General features: G+C 52.8%; 1 protein-coding gene across 14 annotated transcripts in view; it reads right to left on the reverse strand.

Annotated features, from left to right (window-relative positions):
• slc4a2b (solute carrier family 4 member 2b) overlaps nt 1–17463 on the reverse strand; it is a 35530-nt gene that overhangs the window by 6636 nt on the left and 11431 nt on the right. For 13 of the 14 annotated variants that reach the window (XM_084702725.1, XM_084702732.1, XM_084702730.1 and 10 more), the window contains 13 exons: nt 10772–10937; nt 10360–10613; nt 9499–9626; nt 7878–8101; nt 4657–4793; nt 3960–4049; nt 3108–3288; nt 1994–2129; nt 1408–1624; nt 1204–1309; nt 880–1064; nt 536–749; nt 33–239 (listed from right to left, as the gene is read on the reverse strand). In XM_084702725.1, coding sequence (XP_084558851.1) covers nt 33–239; nt 536–749; nt 880–1064; nt 1204–1309; nt 1408–1624; nt 1994–2129; nt 3108–3288; nt 3960–4049; nt 4657–4793; nt 7878–8101; nt 9499–9626; nt 10360–10613; nt 10772–10937 — 2245 coding nt within the window. The remainder of the gene's footprint in view (nt 1–32; nt 240–535; nt 750–879; nt 1065–1203; nt 1310–1407; nt 1625–1993; nt 2130–3107; nt 3289–3959; nt 4050–4656; nt 4794–7877; nt 8102–9498; nt 9627–10359; nt 10614–10771; nt 10938–17463) is intronic. The other variant, XM_084702738.1, reaches the window with a different exon arrangement.

The raw sequence follows: 17463 nt of genomic DNA on the forward strand, positions 1-17463 counted from the left end.
GTTCACAGGAAAGCACTCGGGGATCTACGTACCCAGAAGCCCCCCGAACGTGATGGCAGGAGAGAGGGCAGCAAAGTAGATGAAGATGACCGCCGCCATGCACTGGGCGTTCAGCGCGTCCTTGAAGTCGCTGACGTACTTGGGGTAGCGGCGCCGCGCGTCCCGGATCAGGCCTCCGAAGGGGCGTCCTGTACGCTGCAGGGGGTCGTCAGAGGGCTTGAAGGGCGTGAGGAGGGATTCTGGAACACAGACATGACAGGATAACGCAAAGAAGGAAAACATTTGGGAGAAGTGTCCTCGGTTGGCTTCGAGAGAACATGCTTTTATTCATCCTTTATTTTTATATTTTAATATATATGTATTATTTCCATTCCCCCTCCCCTCCCCTCCCCTCCCCTCCCCTCCCCTCCCCTCCCCTCCCCTCCCCTCCCCTCCCCTCCCCTCCCCTCCCCTCCCCTCCCCTCCCCTCCCCTCCCCTCCCCTCCCCTCCCCTCCCCTCCCCTCCCCTCCACTCCACTCCACTCCCCTCCCTCACCCTTGTCCTCCGGGCTCTGGGGCTCCTTGGCCAGCCTGCCGTCCTGCTCCTCCCTCTTGCGCAGCATCTCCCTCTGGAAGGTGGCCACGGAACGCAGCAGCTCCTCCCCGCCCATCTCCGACGGCGGCAGCACGATGGAGCAGTCCAGGAAGCTGTTGATGGCGTTGAGCAGGTCCTGCCGGTCGTCGGCTAGGTAGGCACACTCGTGGAAGTGCTGCAGGGGAGGAGGGAGTAGAGGAGGGGGGAGGGAGGGGAGTCTTTACAATGTAACACGCAGGGCCAATGGGGTCGCCGCGTGGAAGTGTTTGAGCGTGGACAAAGAGGAAAGAGACGAGGATCCAGACCTTGTCAGACATGAGAGTGGAGATGGAGCGTCCGATCTGATGGTAGTCCATGCTGGTGCTGGGGGGTCCAAGCAGGACGAACAGGAACCTGACGGGCACAGGGACCTCCAGGACAGAGGCCAGCTCCACTGCCTCCTGCAGACGCACAAACGCCATGGTGGGCTGCTCCAGGAAGTCCACACTGCCTGGAGGAGGAGGAAGAGGAGGAAGAGCTTGAGGAGGAGCTTGAGGAGGAGCAGGAGAGTTACTTAAAATGGAAAGGGGCTCTGGTGAAAGGCAGACGTGAACTTCATCATCACCTTCGTTACCAGAGGGTAGACTCACCCACGAGGACAACTGTGGCCTCGGCATTCTCCGGAATCTTCTCCAGCAGCTTGAGCTCGTGCTTAGACTTGGACCTGTGCATTCCGATGTTTGGAATGCTCTCCTTCTGCACACATACACACACACGCGCGCGCGGTTACCTCCGGCTCTTGAAGTAGCTCAATAAACGTGATGAGCGGTGAAGTGTTGAGCACCAGTACGGACCTGAAGAGGCACCTGCAGCTCGTTCTTGTTGTCCATGTCGATGTGGGTGTCGGTGTCCGCCCCGTTGCTGGTGGCGCTCATGAGGGGCTCGGTGACGGAGGGCTCGGCCTGGGAGATGTGGTTGGTGCTGTGGTGGTGGACCATCAGGCTGCCCAGGCTGGCCGCTGAAATGTTCCTGGGGAAGGGGCTGCTGTGCTCCTTCTCATCACTCGGATGGCTGGGAGGGAGGTGGAGGAGGAGAGAGTTCAAGTCTTTTATGGTCAGCTACACAGACCAACACAGGGTCAGACTGGGCACTGAAATTCTTGGGGCAAGACAACGCAAAGAAACCTGGCATGACATGACATAAGTACTAAGAACAGTTTAAACCTACGACAAACTAACATATAATACAATAGACCTCCTAAATATACAAAATAATAAGCAATAGAGGAAGAGGGGGAACAGGGTAGAGGGGGGGAAGGGACCGAGGCAGGGTGAGATGTGCAAACAGACAGAGAGCAAAAGCAGGCGCTCCACAGCTCTGTGCTGCCGATGAACAGGGGGCATGAGAGCAAGCCCGAATTCGTGCAGACGGGTGGGTCACCTGTGTTTGAGGAGCAGGGCCCGCAGCACGTTGGCGCGGTCCTCAGCCTTGATCTGGTCTGAGATGATCATCTGCTCCACCACCTGGTGGGCGATGCCAGGGAGGCTCTTTTGGTCCAGGTCCAGCAGCACCGCGCCTGGGAGGGCAGGGAGCAGGCCGGGGTCAGGGCTGGCCAGGCTCACACACCCTCATACACTGCCTGCCTGCCTGCCTGCCTGCCTGCCTGCCTGCCTGCCTGCCTGCCTGCCTGCCTGCCTGCCTGCCTGCCTGCCTGCCTGCCTGCCTGCCTGCCTGCCTGCCTGCCTGCCTGCCTGCCTGCCTGCCTGCCTGCCTGCCTGCCTGCCTGCCTGCCTGCCTGCCTGCCTGCCTGCCTGCCTGCCTGCCTGCCTGCCTGCCTGCCTGCCTGCCTGCCTGCCTGCCTGCCTGCCTGCCTGCCTGCCTGCCTGCCTGCCTGCCTGCCTGCCTGCCTGCCTGCCTGCCTGCCTGCCTGCCTGCCTGCCTGCCTGCCTGCCTGCCTGCCTGCCTGCCTGCCTGCCTGCCTGCCTGCCTGCCTGCCTGCCTGCCTGCCTGCCTGCCTGCCTGCCTGCCTGCCTGCCTGCCTGCCTGCCTGCCTGCCTGCCTGCCTGCCTGCCTGCCTGCCTGCCTGCCTGCCTGCCTGCCTGCCTGCCTGCCTGCCTGCCTGCCTGCCTGCCTGCCTGCCTGCCTGCCTGCCTGCCTGCCTGCCTGCCTGCCTGCCTGCCTGCCTGCCTGCCTGCCTGCCTGCCTGCCTGCCTGCCTGCCTGCCTGCCTGCCTGCCTGCCTGCCTGCCTGCCTGCCTGCCTGCCTGCCTGCCTGCCTGCCTGCCTGCCTGCCTGCCTGCCTGCCTGCCTGCCTGCCTGCCTGCCTGCCTGCCTGCCTGCCTGCCTGCCTCCCTCCCTCCCTCCCTCCCTCCCTCCCTCCCTCCCTCCCTCCCTCCCTCCCTCCCTCCCTCCCTCCCTCCCTCCCTCCCTCCCCCCCCTCCCCCCCCTCCCCCATCCTCCCACTGTTGCTCCTCCCTCCCCCCTGTCACACACAGGCTCAGTCACCCCTTCCCATACATCCCTCCCTGGTCGTCATCCTCCAGCCCCCCTCTCACCGTGGGAGATGGTCTTGCGGAGCTCCAGCAGGCTCCTGAAGGAGAGCGAGGCCACGTGGGGCTTCCCCCAGCGCTCCGTCTCCTCCTCCACGTCCTCCTCAAACTTGATCCAGCGAGCAGTCTCTCTCCACTGCATCTCCTGGTTCTTATCCATGATCAGCTCGTTCAGCTCCACAAACACCTACAGGCAAACACGCACACACAGAGGCACACACACACACACACACACAGGTGAGGCTGAGGTAACTGAGACAGTAGAGGTAAGACCAGCATGCACATTCAGTAAAATCCTGAAAGTGTGGCTGTCCACTTAAAGTTGCTCTGAAGTTCTGCCTTCTCAGGTGTTGTTCCTCTGTGAGTTCAAGTCCTTTGTTTGGAAGTAAGATGCCACACATCAATGATTGGCATCTGAAACTTCTGAAAACCCATGCACACACACACAGGGCGGGTTTCAAATGTACCATACCCCCACCATACAGTACAATATCTGTGACTCAGTAAACAACTGATCAGGATCTATAATAGTTTCAAAACAGGCTGGTGAACGGTCAATAATGCAGTCTCAGTAGATACACCAACACATCTATTAAGCAGCTTGTGTTTCTGTGGCATCACAAAGCTTGCATCTTCTAAACCAGCACAGCCATCACTCAGGTCAGACAATCGTGTTTTTCAAACCTCTCTCAGAACTCCAGTAGTAGGTGGGTTAATGCCCGACCCTTGAACCCCATGCCAGTCAGTTAACAGGAATCACAACAACCTGTTTTGGTCAAATGGAACTTAGTACCTTCTCTCACTGCCATGCCAACTCCAACACATGCTCGCACGCCCTCACACACACACTGGTCAAACCTTCTGGTGGCGGGCCATATGGCTGGAGAAGTCAAGCAGCATGACGCCGTTAGGCCGGGAAGCCGAGCGGTACAGAACCACCGGTACCGGCTGGAGGAGCGAGAGGGGGCAGGAGAGGGTTCAAACACAGCCGACCGAGAGAGAAGGAGATCCTCATGCGTCTCTCTCTCTTTCATACACACACACAATCACACACACACACTCCTCTACCCTCTGAGGAACCTGTTGTGTACCTGGCTGCTGGGGGCCAGTGTGTGTATGTGTGTGTGTGTGTGTGTGTGTGTTAATAAAACATGGCTCCACCTCTCAGGAGCACCCAGTGTCTGGTTACCAACGTTCTTTCTTTGGGGTGTGTGAAAGGAAAGAACTCATTCATTCATTCATTTTTAATTGGGTCCTGCCCCCTGCCTCATCCACTAGAGTCACAGAGGGAGATGGGTGAACACCAATCTGGGAGTATATGGAAAATATTTCCCAGGACAATCCAAGTTCCACCTTTCCTCCAGAGGAGTACTGAATCGGGACTTTGATTTAAATGGAATTATGAAAATATTGAAAATACATCAAGATAAAAATCAACAAGAATTCTTCAAAATCTCAAAAACCAATTGGGCGAAGGAGCAAATCTCAACGTGCGTTTGATGTGTGGTTGGTGGCGGCACCAGCAGCAGATGAGAGGGGTGGGTCTGAGGCTCACCTCGTGGGGGGTGTGGTCCTGCTTGCGGCTTCGCATGCTGGGCTCCTTGTGGTCCTTGCTGACGTGCACCACTTGGCCCTTGGTGCTCTTTCTGACCAGGTGTCTACGCATGCCGGGGACATCCTCAAAACGGTGGCCTGGAGGAGAGACAGAAGGGGGGAGAGGCCAAAAAGGAAAGAGAGAAAGAGAGAGTGAGACACGGAAGAGAAAAGAACAAATCCAGGTATGTCCCCATAGCAACACAAAGTATCGATCAACTACACGTATACAAGTCAGGTCAGAACTTCAGGGCGCCGACAGAGGGGGTGAGCCCAGCTTCCTGGCCCCCAGATCAGATCACAGGGCTCAGAGTCACAGCAGCCAGGCCACTGGCTGTGTTCCTCCAGGCTTGTAGCAGGGCAGAGGAGGGGGGGTACAGTTACCATGCTGGCTGCACACCAAGGACACAGGCAGGCTGGCCGGGAGGGGACAGAGACACCAGTAACAGGTGCTCCTGACAGGGGTGGGGACAGGGGACAGGGGTGGGGACCACAGCTCACAGCACAATGGGAAGGTAGGAGGAGGAACTATGAAAGACCAGGACCTGTACTGGCTGAGAGGCCCAGCCAGCATCAATCTCAATCAACCCACACATGAAAACAACGAACAATTCAACAAAAGAGCCTTTTAAACCTGTTGTGTTACCGAGGAAACCAGTGACCGAGCACTGACTTAACCAGTTGAACTCCCCGACACAATCCCAACCGGAAAGGCTAAAACTAACCATCAAAACACGAGGAGCCAGCCGGGAGAAGCAGGAACATGACTTCTTTTTTTTTTTTTTTTTTGACAAATATTTTTATTGGTTTCACAGGTTACAAAAAAAAAGAACAAATTATATCTGACAGGCCTAAGGAGCTCCACCCAGGTAGACGGGCTAGTGCTGGTGTAGGGCTGGTGTAGCCCAGCACCAGCAGAGACAGGCCTTACCTCTTTCCCCCACACCAGAAACATGCTGCTTGATGGGATTCTTCATCAGTGTCTCGGCCTCATCACCTGAACACCAGACTTCAACAGACGAGTCTACGGCGGGGCGCTCTCCTTCTCTGTGGCTGCTTCTCTCTCTCTTTCTCTCTCTCTCTCTCTCTCTCTCTCTCTCTCTCTCTCTCTCTCTCTCTCTCTCTCTCTCTCTCTCTCTCTCTCTCTCTCTCTCTCTCTCTCTCTCTCTCTCTCTCTCTCTCTCTCTCTCTCTCTCTCTCTCTCTCTCTCTCTCTCTCTCTCTCTCTCTCTCTCTCTCTCTCTCTCTCTCTCTCTCTCTCTCTCTCTCTCTCTCTCTGTCTGTCTCGCTCTTTCACTCTCTTGCTCTCCTTCTCGCTCTCTCTTTCTTGCTATTGCTCTCTCACTCTCTTTCTCTCTTGCTCTCTTTCTCGCTGTCTCTCTCTTGCTCTCTTTCTCTTTCTCTCTCTCTCACTCTTTCTCTCTCTCTGTCTGTCTCGCTCGCTCTTTCACTCTCTTGCTCTCTTTCTCGCTCTCTCTTTCTTGCTATTGCTCTCTCTCTCTCTCTCTCTCTCTCTCTCTCTTTTTCGCTCTCTCTCTCTTGCTCTCTTTGTTGCTCTCTCTCTCTCTCTCTTCGTTCCTCCGTAAGAAGCAGAAAGTGAGAGAGCCGACGTAGCTGCGGTCCGTTTAGCGCTTAGAGAACAACTTAGTTGGGACAAGTCGATGCTTCTTGAATCCTGGGTAATCCAGGGAGAGTGATGCCATGCTGGGGCTATGACGGTGTGTGTGTGGGGGGAGCGTTCTTGAGGGAAAGGAGATTGAAGGGGTGGAAGTAAGGGTGGGAGGGGTCGTGACCCTGAACATCCTTGCGGGTTCCCGGCAAGACCAGAGGAGGAGGAAAAGGAAAAAGTTGACATTTCACGACCGCCGGGCTGAAACCGTCCGACGGCATTAGCTGTCCGAGGGGCTTACTACGAAAGGGTCAGACCCAAAAGGAAGGACAGTCATGTCATAATTCCTTTTATTGAGCGATGGCCAGCCACTCAAGCCCTTTTCCCAGGATGATTTACAGAGGCAGGAAATAGATTAAAAAAGGCTCCGTTGTTGACACAATTTCCTAGAGTCCCTGCCCTGTGTGGAAACGGCCCCCACCTGGATGGTCTCTGACAGCCAAACACACCCCTCTCTGTCTACTCACATCCCATCGAGCCAGATTTGCAGAGCTACCGGTCCTACACGCTGGGGGGAGGGGGGGGGGGTGATCAGGCCTGCTTCCAGGGCCTCAGCTGACAGTCAGGAAGGACTCATCTAATTAGGACAGCCTGTTCTCCACCCTCTCTGATAAGCTGCCTCCCCCCTCTGAAGGGTCAACCTCCTGACTGGATCACCTGGACGCTCCCCTGCAGCGCCCCCTGCAGGGCTGGGGGGACGGACTTCACAGGGCAGCACCCAAACCCTGGGAGAGGGGAGGCAGCAGTGTGTGTGTGTATGAGTGCATGACAGAGCCCCCTCATTAATGTACCCCTGTGTAGTGTGGGTCTAAACCCCTCTCTGTCTTGCTCTCCCCTCCCGGAAGATTCCATCAGTCAGCCAGCGTTGAGCTGTTTCTGTCTAATCATGTAGCTCAGCAGGAGGGGCAATAATGTAAGATCTCAAAGGGGCCGAGAACAGCACACACACACACACACACACGAGGGAAAAGGAACATCTTCCCGCACTTGATGATGTTCAATTTAAGAGGACATGTTTAAAAGGTCGTCTGGCACCATGGCCCAACACTTTGAGGTCACAGAGAGTTTAGATTGAGAGTTCAGAGCAGTGGACTCCCATATAAATCTCTCCCAGGACAATAGCAGCTACAACACATGAGCAGGACTGACAGGCAACTTCCCAGAACTTTGGGGTAAAACACATCATTCCGGACACAAAGCTCCCAGGATAAATCCGTTACGGTCCAAATAAAACCCAAATGGAACATGTTGTCCATTAGAACAACACAAGAGGAGAAAGGGAAACCTCAGACAGCTGTTAGACATGTACAGACTACAGTAGTGACTGTAACAGTATAGTACATTTGTGGCTGTTGCCAGAAAAATATGATTGTTCCCTCCAACAACACATCCTTATGAGCCACATTTCTATTGCCTGTATAAAAAAAACCCTCTAGACAACAAAGTTACGTTGATAGCGTTTCCTTGTTCTCGACTATGCCAACCAAGAGTTTTCCCAGTCCCCTCCACACTCACTCTTGATGCCGTCGAGGTCGGCGGAGGCCAGCGTCTGGGCCTCGCTCTCGTCCGTGGGGATGCGCTGGTACTTGGCCTGCTCGGCGCCCGTCATGTTGCCGGTGCGCCGGCGCTCCTGCAGGTCGTAGCTGCGGCTGGCAGACGAGACCCGGGCGAGGCCCGTGGGCTCAGGGGACTGGGGGGCGGGGCCGCTCGGGTCGCTGCTGGAGGCTGTGCGGATCTTCCTGTGGGGGAGAGAGAGAGAGAGTGAGAGAGGTGGACGACTTCAACGGAACGACAAATGGTAAGTATGTACCGCATACGAACAGTGTGGTCACTGTCTCAGAACAGAGAGCACACACATTCAAAAGGATTTCGCTGGACCGTTCTTCTAATGTTACATAAAGATCCTCCCACACAACAACAGAACAATCAAAGTTAATCAAACAGATTTCCTGTTAGTGCAGGAGGCAGACTGGGCGTCTAGATCGCAAATAAACAAACAAACCAACAAACCCCTCACGACTCGAAATGGCAAAACCTCCTCCAAAACCGCAGCTGAAAGACCTACGCAAAGAAGTATTCCAAGACGGGCTTTTTCTCTGGCATTCAAAGTAATCCACTGTGTGGTCCCCTCTGATGGCAAACGGGGGACAGTCTGAAGAAGGAGGGTGTCTTGCACCAGGACAGAGGAGAGCTCAGGATTAGAGAAGAGAGCTGGGTGAAGAAGAGGGGTCAATCTGAGACCAGATAGCTAACAGTGCTGGGAGCCTGAATGCCATAGGTGGGGCCGGGGAAAGGAGAGGTGTGATGGTCCTGACTCAGGTCAGAGATCTCTATGGAGACGGGTGAATGATGGCCTGGGGCGAGGAGGGACGATTCAGGGGATGATTCAGGTCTATTACATCAAGACCCTGCAGGACGGCCAGATGCCTGGCACTTGGTAACGCACAGTGTGTCCGACCGGGCCTCCCTGAGCCAATCAGAACAGCCCTGGCGGTGATTGTTAGCGTATTAGAATGCCTCTGTAAAAGAGCGATGACAGGTACAACCCCACAAAAAGCTACGGTGCGCTGAATAGAGCTTCTCCAAAAATTAACATTTTGTTGTGGATCCTGGTCCAACTATACAGCATGAACAGGACAGGCAGGAGAGAGGGGTGGAGGAGTGCAGGAGAGAGGGATGGAAGAGAGCAGGAGAGAGGGATGGAGGAGTGCAGGAGAGAGGGATGAGGAGTGCAGGAGAGAGGGATGGAGGAGTGCAGGAGAGAGGGATGGAGGAGTGCAGGAGAGAGGGATGGAGGAGTGCAGGAGAGAGGGATGGAAGAGAGCAGGAGAGAGGGATGGAGGAGTGCAGGAGAGAGGGATGGAAGAGAGCAGGAGAGAGGGATGGAGGAGTGCAGGAGAGAGGGATGGAGGAGTGCAGGAGAGAGGGATGGAGGAGTGCAGGAGAGAGGGATGAGGAGTGCAGGAGAGAGGGATGAGGAGTGCAGGAGAGAGGGATGAGGAGTGCAGGAGAGAGGGATGAGGAGTGCAGGAGAGAGGGATGAGGAGTGCAGGAGAGAGGGATGGAGGAGTGCAGGAGAGAGGGATGGAGGAGGTGTGGTGTGGGGTGGAGGACGTGTAGTGTGGTGTTGACTCACTCTGTGGCGCTGGTGTCGTCGGCGTCAGCCGGCTGGGCAGAATTGGGGACGATGTCCAGCCCCCGGGCAGCATGAGGGCTGTTGGTGACAGGCATGGCCACGTGGGGGTCCTCGTCTGACACAAAGAACTACAGGGAGAGAGGAGGGACAAGTGGGTGCACACGGTGAGTTTACAGAAGGGGTTGGGTAACTACTGTTGCCAAGAGGTCATCAACCAACATGCGCCTACTGGAAAAAGGGTAGTGGAGTGGAGAGTTTTTAGAGGCAAGATCAAATATTTCTTCTATATTAGAAAACAGACTTGATATGTTCCGTGTTTACAAAAAGCGGGTGCATCAGGGTTTTTGAAGCCACTGGTAATGTTTCTGGTGAAACAATACTAATGTGAATGTCATCATCTTGTACTGTAACCTCAAACCCAGGAAATCAATAATTAAGGTCTTACTGAAATATTTACAAAGGAAAATAATGGTGATGCTTTGTGAATTCTGATGAGGGCAAAAGGAAGGGGTGGGGTGGTGCGATGTTAAGTGTTTAAACAAAACACGCTGTATTGTACTGTTTATAATGCTAAAATATCACTTTGGCATTATGTGTTTGGTAAGAGTCACGTAAGTGGCAAGCCCACCATAGCAAAACTAAGTGAAATTATTATGTACAGAAGTTAAAATGAATATAATTCATATGGTAATAATAATATTATATTATACAAACTGCGGCATTGTTATGTGGTAACTCCTCTGGTAAGTAAACAAAGAATCCTATATGAAGACATCCAGTCTGTGTCAGACCAGACGACAGCTGGTTAAACAGCCCCGGCCCGCTAAGCCCTTCATCCACCTGAACCTGTCCTTCCAGTACCTGCACGTCTTCTGTCGGGGCGTCGGGGTCGGCCTCGGGGGCCAGGGCCTCGGGGGCCAGGGCCTCGGGGGCCAGGGCCTCCGCGCCCTCCTCGTCCTCGTCCTCGTCGTCCTCGCCCTCCTCGATGGTGGATGCCCCGCTGGGGCTGGCACCATTCAGACGCTCTCGCCCCTTCTTCCTCTTCTTCTTCCGCCGTCCGTCCGACGGCAGTTTGGACAGCGGGTGGTGGCTGTGGTGCGAGGAGTGGCGGTGATCTGGGGGGAGGAGGAGGAGGATGTTAGCACAACCCAGCTGCTAAGGGAGTCGAAAACACACAGCTAGGGAGGATCGAGTCTACGCCGAGTGTGTGAGTGAGACCAGGAGGAACGAGCAGGTGGTTGTGTCAGGTGAGCGGGGGCGAGGCCCTGCTTACACTCAAAGTCCTCCTCATTGTAGGCGCGGTGCTGCTCGTCAGGCACCCTGGGGGCGGGGTTCAGGATCTGCTGGAAGCTCTGGACCCCCAGGGCTTTGTTCAGGTCCCCTTCATCCTCCTCCTCCACACGCGGCGCCCCCCGCAAGGGTGAGGTGGGGGGCTCTGGCTGCAAACACACATGAAAGGGTACCTCGGTCATGGGGAGGAGAGGGGGGACAACATGGGTGTGATGTCGTGCGGTGGAATCGCCATCTAGATTAGACAGGTGGGATGCCGGTTATATGGTAGAGTCTGTCAGTTATGTTCCAGTGACTAGACAGGAAGTCAGATGGCTCAGCGATGACATTGTGTCCTTGGGCAAGGCACTTCACCCTACTTGCCTCGGGGGGAATGTCCCTGTACTTACTGCTCTGGATAAGAGCGTCTGCTAAATGACTTAATGGAGACAGACCAACTGTCTGCCTGCATGTCATGTGAAGGCTGTGTGTTCAGGATGTGTACACATCAGAGCAGAGGGGGGCATCTCCTTGTCTAGCAGCAGCTGTGGTGTGTATGAGGTGAGAACCGTTTATCTCCATTGGTATTCCTGAAAACGATTCCGTCTTGTACTTCTCCTGCAGTGTGTTCACCTGCATCTACAGTCCAGAATGTGACTCAAAACACGGCCGCAAGAGGGCGATCTAGTCCCGAGGAAATTCCTATGAATCCTGGATCACAGATTATACCGTCTGGGTCCTCCCAGCACACAATATCTACTTGTGGGTCCTCACCTCATGCAACCATAATGTCACAGTCAAACTGAAAACAGCAGCTTCCCTTCTGGACCAATCACAGAACAGTGGGAGGTGTTCGAACGGAGGTCACGTAGCTTGCTGTGATGTGCAGGTAACTGATCTGTTTTCCTGCTCGGGGGCAGAGGGGGGTGCTTGTTATGACAGGGGTGGGCCACAGGGGTGGAGCAAGCAGACCCGCTAACCACACAGGCCGACGATCTCGCGCCCACCCCCGAGGAGAGGGGCCGACGTTGCCGTGGAAACGGCACATAGATTCCGAGGCCCCCGCGGCGGCCCCCTCCAGTGACATAAGCCCGACACGCACGGCACCACGGCTCATTTGACGGCCCTTCAAACACTTCTCAGGCCATTACACACATCACTCAGATTAAATTCTGCCCTGTGCCTCAGGGGACCGGGGGAAAGTACATTGGCCGGTGAAATGCAATTAGGCCGCTCCCATCAACAGCCCCTGGTCAAACTACGAAACTATGCGACCCCTTCAGAGCGCCGTGGTTTCCGGCCACCGTACCAAGTAGAACACCGGTTCCATACCATCCAGAAAACCTGACCCACACCGTCCAAATGCCACGTCTCACGGTTTCTTCAAACACCTTCCATCCCTGATGATCCCGTTTCAGGTGACAACGTCAAGGTCAAGATGAGTTTGAAGTGGAGCGGAAAATTGAGAGTTTGACGTTCAAAAAGAGCGAGAGTTGTTTATTCTCACATCACCACCACGTCTAGCACATAACGCACAAGAGTTATGGTCTGACCTTGAAATGTACACATACCGCACTAGGGTGTAAGACTGAAGGATGGCTTCTCCTCCATCTCTGTGGGAGAGGCCAGGCTGAATCCATTCACTTTTTACCCAAGGTCACGGACCTCCTGAAACCTGATCAATCACTGTGACAGCTGAGTATGAGGCTTCTTAGAAGGGCCCCACCCTCACCTGGAAGGCCGCATGGAAAACAAGAAATGACTCAATCACAGTTAAAAGTGGCAATGCAGGTTCGAGAGCGACTTTGGTTGCGGGTTTCCAGTCCTTTGGCTTAAAAGCTACGAGGTCTCTGTCACTTCCACAGCATCGGGCACTTCTGAAGCACTGCCGTAAATAACTGTGGTGCGGAGACCGACGATCCGCAGAGTAATTATGTAGCTCAGACGGATCTCATCTGCTTCAATCTGAGGTTTCACCATGACAGCCCAGCGCGCCTCAAAAACACATCCCGCTCTAGACTCTAGGAGCCAGGAGAGGCGTTTATTTTTCACGGGGCACTCATTTCAGTTCACAGTAAATCTCTAGAGGTGGACAAGATGTGTGAGGGATTCTCAGAGAGGTGGAAGAATTTCCCACAACCCAAAAGCATGTGCAAAAACAAACCAAGAGCAGCCCGGGCCACGGTCTAGCAACAAGGATCTATGGTGGATACGGCAAAAGGTCATAAACATAGAAAACAACAAAAAACCGTTATGAAGGGTCAACTTCATTTATTATTACAAACAAAAACCTCTTCAGGGGCTCATCCAAACCACGGAGCGACTTACCAGACTCATACCCAGAAGTGTGACGGTGTCCAGTGGAAAGCACACTGCTCTTCAGCCACGCTGGTGCTGTGAATCTTCCCACCTCTAGACTAACAGTAGCAGGAAGGACGAAGCCCTCTACCCTTGTTGGATCCAGCCCCGTGACACCCTAATCAGAACGCTATCTCGTTTCACAGCCTGGCACCATACCTATCTGTCCATTGTGGCAACAACGCCAAATAAACAAGACCATTTTGTTCATTCACATTTGAGGACAACCGCACTGGAAAGGACAAAGCCTATTTGAACTGCCTTGGAACAATATCCAACATTCATCTCCCCCTTTTTTTATCAGCCACAAATTAAATATTGACCAAGGTGCTCCAAGTCCCCTCAGGCCCTGTGGTAACATCTAGAGACATTATCAAAGGCAAGCTTGATGATTACATGACGTAACAACCAGGCCTAAGTGCAAGAAAAGGACATTTCAGACAGATGTCTTTTTAGATTTCACATTGCATCTTGGTCTGTAATTCTCAACAAGGGGACCCAATCCTTCCTTTTAGACCTCCTTCTGTGTTTAGGGACAATGACACACAGCACAGCCGCGACTCTGACTTCAAAAGGTTCAAACTGGTTTTTCAGGATGTAACAGCTGGGCAGCCAAAGTAGTGGCATTAGAGGGTGGGGAGCAAACTGGATTTGAAGGTGAAGACAGGGTGTGGCATGAGAGGGGGAGGTGACCACCAGGCCGGGCCTGCTTCATCGTGGCCTAACCTGGGAGCAGGGGGAGGGAGAGGGCCTGCTCTGTGGTTCTCTGGTCCTGGTCGCATACAAACACCCACAATCCCCTCACTGCAAAGATCCAGCAGCATAAGAGCTTCACAGAAGCATTACCAGCCCCAAGGGCTCTCTCTCTCGCTCTGTCTCTCTCTGCTGACTCAGTCCATCTCTGGGACAAGAGTGATGTCTTCCTGTGACAAGGTCATGTGACTTTTTGGTGACCTTCAGTGGGAAGTAAGACACAGAAGTCATGTGAACACTATAAGTCATGTGAACACTAGAACTAGAGAACTACAACTAGTGTGTCTGGATGGGGAACATGACAAAGAGATATTTATAGGTGTTGTAGAGGAGGCTCTCAGTATTTTTAGGAACCAGTTTGGAAGTCAAAAAGGTTAGAAAAAGGTGTAATAGGTGTTAAATTGGGGCACAGTTTGTTCAGTTAATTTTTCAAAGGTCACCTACCGTAGCGTTTAACTTTAATTGTGCAGGTGAGTGTGTAATGAGTAATCAGTTCTTCATCTCTCCAGCTGGTTTCAATTCAGTTTCAGTTCCCACAATCCAAACTTTCCACTTGAAAACCATTTGTGTCACGTTTCTAGATACAACAAACTGAAACAACAAAGAACTATAAAGCACTTCAATTGCCAAGGAGCTTGTCTCACTTCATGAATTGGCTGTCCTGAAGTCGCACTGAGCAAAAGCCCTGTTGTACACCGGCCGCAGGACAGATTATCTAAGCCTTGAGGTAGCTCAAATCCCACACCGTCAGCACTTTGAGAGGCAGAGCAGGGAGTGGTGTGGGGGGGGGGGAGGAGACGACGACCACAGGCTGACAGGAGCGGACGCTGCACAGCGATGTATTCCACCAGCTGCTGAGTCACCAGAGCCCTGCAGCAGGATGTGCAGGTCCGACTGTGAGCAGAGAGGGCCAGGCACCGTCGCCAGGCAGGATTGCAGAATTGAATGAAATAACTAGATACTGACATCTTGCTACCCTTTCTACTGAGGCTTCTACAGCCCAATGCTATAAAGAGGTGGGTGTTGGACTGCCATGACACAGAGGAGGTGTGACGGTGGCTGAGTCGCAGGAAACCTGCGAGGCTGAAGGAGGAGAGAGGGAGGACGAGGGGGAGAGGGAATTACACTAATCATTGTCTGGCTTCAAGGTACAATCCCTTAGTGGGGCATTTACAAAGGACTCACAGGCTTGGCCTCTCTGTTGACAAACCGAGTACAGTGATAGGGTTGACCATCAGTAATGAGTGAAGCATTAAGATGAAAATGGTCACTCGGTTTTTGCAAGGCATTCATCTGATGGCAGGCGGTTGACTGAATAAAATAAGCATCACACACACACACACACCTCTGGGTAGCCAAGACAACGGTAGGACACTAGGACAGGCAATGCAGAACATATTCAGAGTCAATCCTAAGAGACTGACTGGGGTGGGGGGGGGGGGGGGGGTGCACCTTGTTTACCTCAGTATTCCACTATGACTGAAGCAACAGTGACCAAAACCAGCCATATTACAACAAGCATCCCTCAAGGCCCCCTAACAATAAAAGAACATGAGACAGTTTATCCTCATTCGTGTGGAGGAGGAAATCAAAGGAGGAGTTTCTTGCTCTTCCCTTGTGGACGTAAGAAGCAACTGTGTGGGCACGGTCAAACATAAGCCACGGTCCATGTGAGGAACTGGCTGTGCTGTTTGCTCCGTCTTAACAGCCAGGTCCTAACACGACCGTGTAAACTGGACAGACTCACCTTTTCCGTGTACAGAAAATCCATGAATATCCAGTCAGGCGCCTCACCGAAACTATAACTACCTTATTTGCCTTTTGGTGGTTGGTATTATTTAGCAAACAGAGCGGATGGCCACCTGAACCTTTGCCTGTCCTTCTGCTCTGTTCAGTCCCCCTCGTCACATGACCAAGGGCCATGCCTCGCGACAGGAAGGGAACGCCACAGAGTTTCACAATCTTTCAAAAGACAAGACAAAATTATTTTTACTTCCTCTACTACTTCACTCGCTCACACACACACACACACACACACACACACACACACACACACACACACACACACACACACACACACTGCCCTTATTTGTAATGATTAACCCAGAAGAGGTTTACAAAAGAAAGCGACGAATCAGAGTTTAGCGTTGGTTGTCCCGAGCAAACAAACCTAATCTTTTGCAAATTCTGTAACCGCCTTGGGACGCACGTTTCTACGCTATACTGAACAGTCCCCTTGTCATAAAATGCACAGGTGGTCAGCAACAAGGACATTAAGTGCATAACAATGCATACAGATATCCTTTATAAGAGACCATTCTAGTTCTGTATGACTCTCAGTCGTGTACCTTGATGGACAAGCAGAACTGGGATGGCACGGTCCCACAAGACACACACTGTACTGTGGTGTACCATCACACACACACACACACACACACACACACACACACACACACACACACACACACACACACACACACACGTCTTGTAAACAGACTAATCACAAAGGAAGGAAACTCTGTCATTCAGACTACGCTATGGTACTGCACAAGGGGAGACTAGCAGCTCTAAGCAATAACTTCGTTCCAACATGGGAAGAGATCCCCACCCCTCCTAACTCACCCTCCCCCCCCTCCCCCAGGGTGTTTGCCTCCAGCCAGGGTGCACCTCCCCTCAGTCTGAGTCTGGGCTGGAGGAGGTATCTAACACATGATTGGGTAACATGGGATCGGAAGCAGCTAACAGCAGTGAAAAAAATACCCAGAAATGGCTTTGCTCAGAGCAAGCAGGCATTTCCTGAGGTGGCGGAGCTGCCCACTGGCTTGGAAGCGGCAGAGTGCAGCTGGGGCACTGATGCAAGTCGTGCAGAGAGAGAGAGAGTAGAGGACTTTGGAGAAAAACACCTGTACACGTTGACACTCAGCTGAGTAGAAAACTGGACGAAAAAAAGGCAGCAGTAATTTTCTGAGTAACTTCAACAAGTAATCCATGGTCCATGACCAGGAAACACAACCCCCCTGAGGTTAGTAAGGAACTCAGCAGAAAATGATCTTACTCTGACACTATGGTAAAGAACCATTGTTAAGGTAATGGTCTATGAAAAATACATTCATTGCCACTTAGTCACTGCCTGCCAGTCCCCAACAACCACATAATCATCACCTTCAAGATCTTATATCTTAGGGCTTCATGGGGACCTAAATGTAGCCCTTAATCTTTGATGGTAGGAGCCAATTGGCTGCTAGGCATCACTAACAGAGCTCCACTACAGTGATTTCATGTTGACAACCCAGTGTTCCATCACAGGGTTCCAAACGACATATATAAATCGCTACTCCACCAGTCAACTGTTCTAACTGCACTCAAGGGGAACAGATTCAAAAAAACAATTTCACTACAGATTTTATGCCAAAGTTTAATAATAATAATTTTAAAAAAAACTCCCCATAATTGCCTCCAGTAAGGAGACTCAATCTGTGGAGAGTGGCTTCCTCTGAACACACACACTGCTAAGAGAAGAACAGCACAACCCAAAACAAACGCTAAAGATGCCAAAACACAGAGGACCATAGGGGCTGACACAGC

Source organism: Hypomesus nipponensis, chromosome 8 (assembly GCF_054491055.1).
Source record: "Hypomesus nipponensis isolate SF chromosome 8, ASM5449105v1, whole genome shotgun sequence".
Taxonomy (NCBI): domain Eukaryota; kingdom Metazoa; phylum Chordata; class Actinopteri; order Osmeriformes; family Osmeridae; genus Hypomesus; species Hypomesus nipponensis.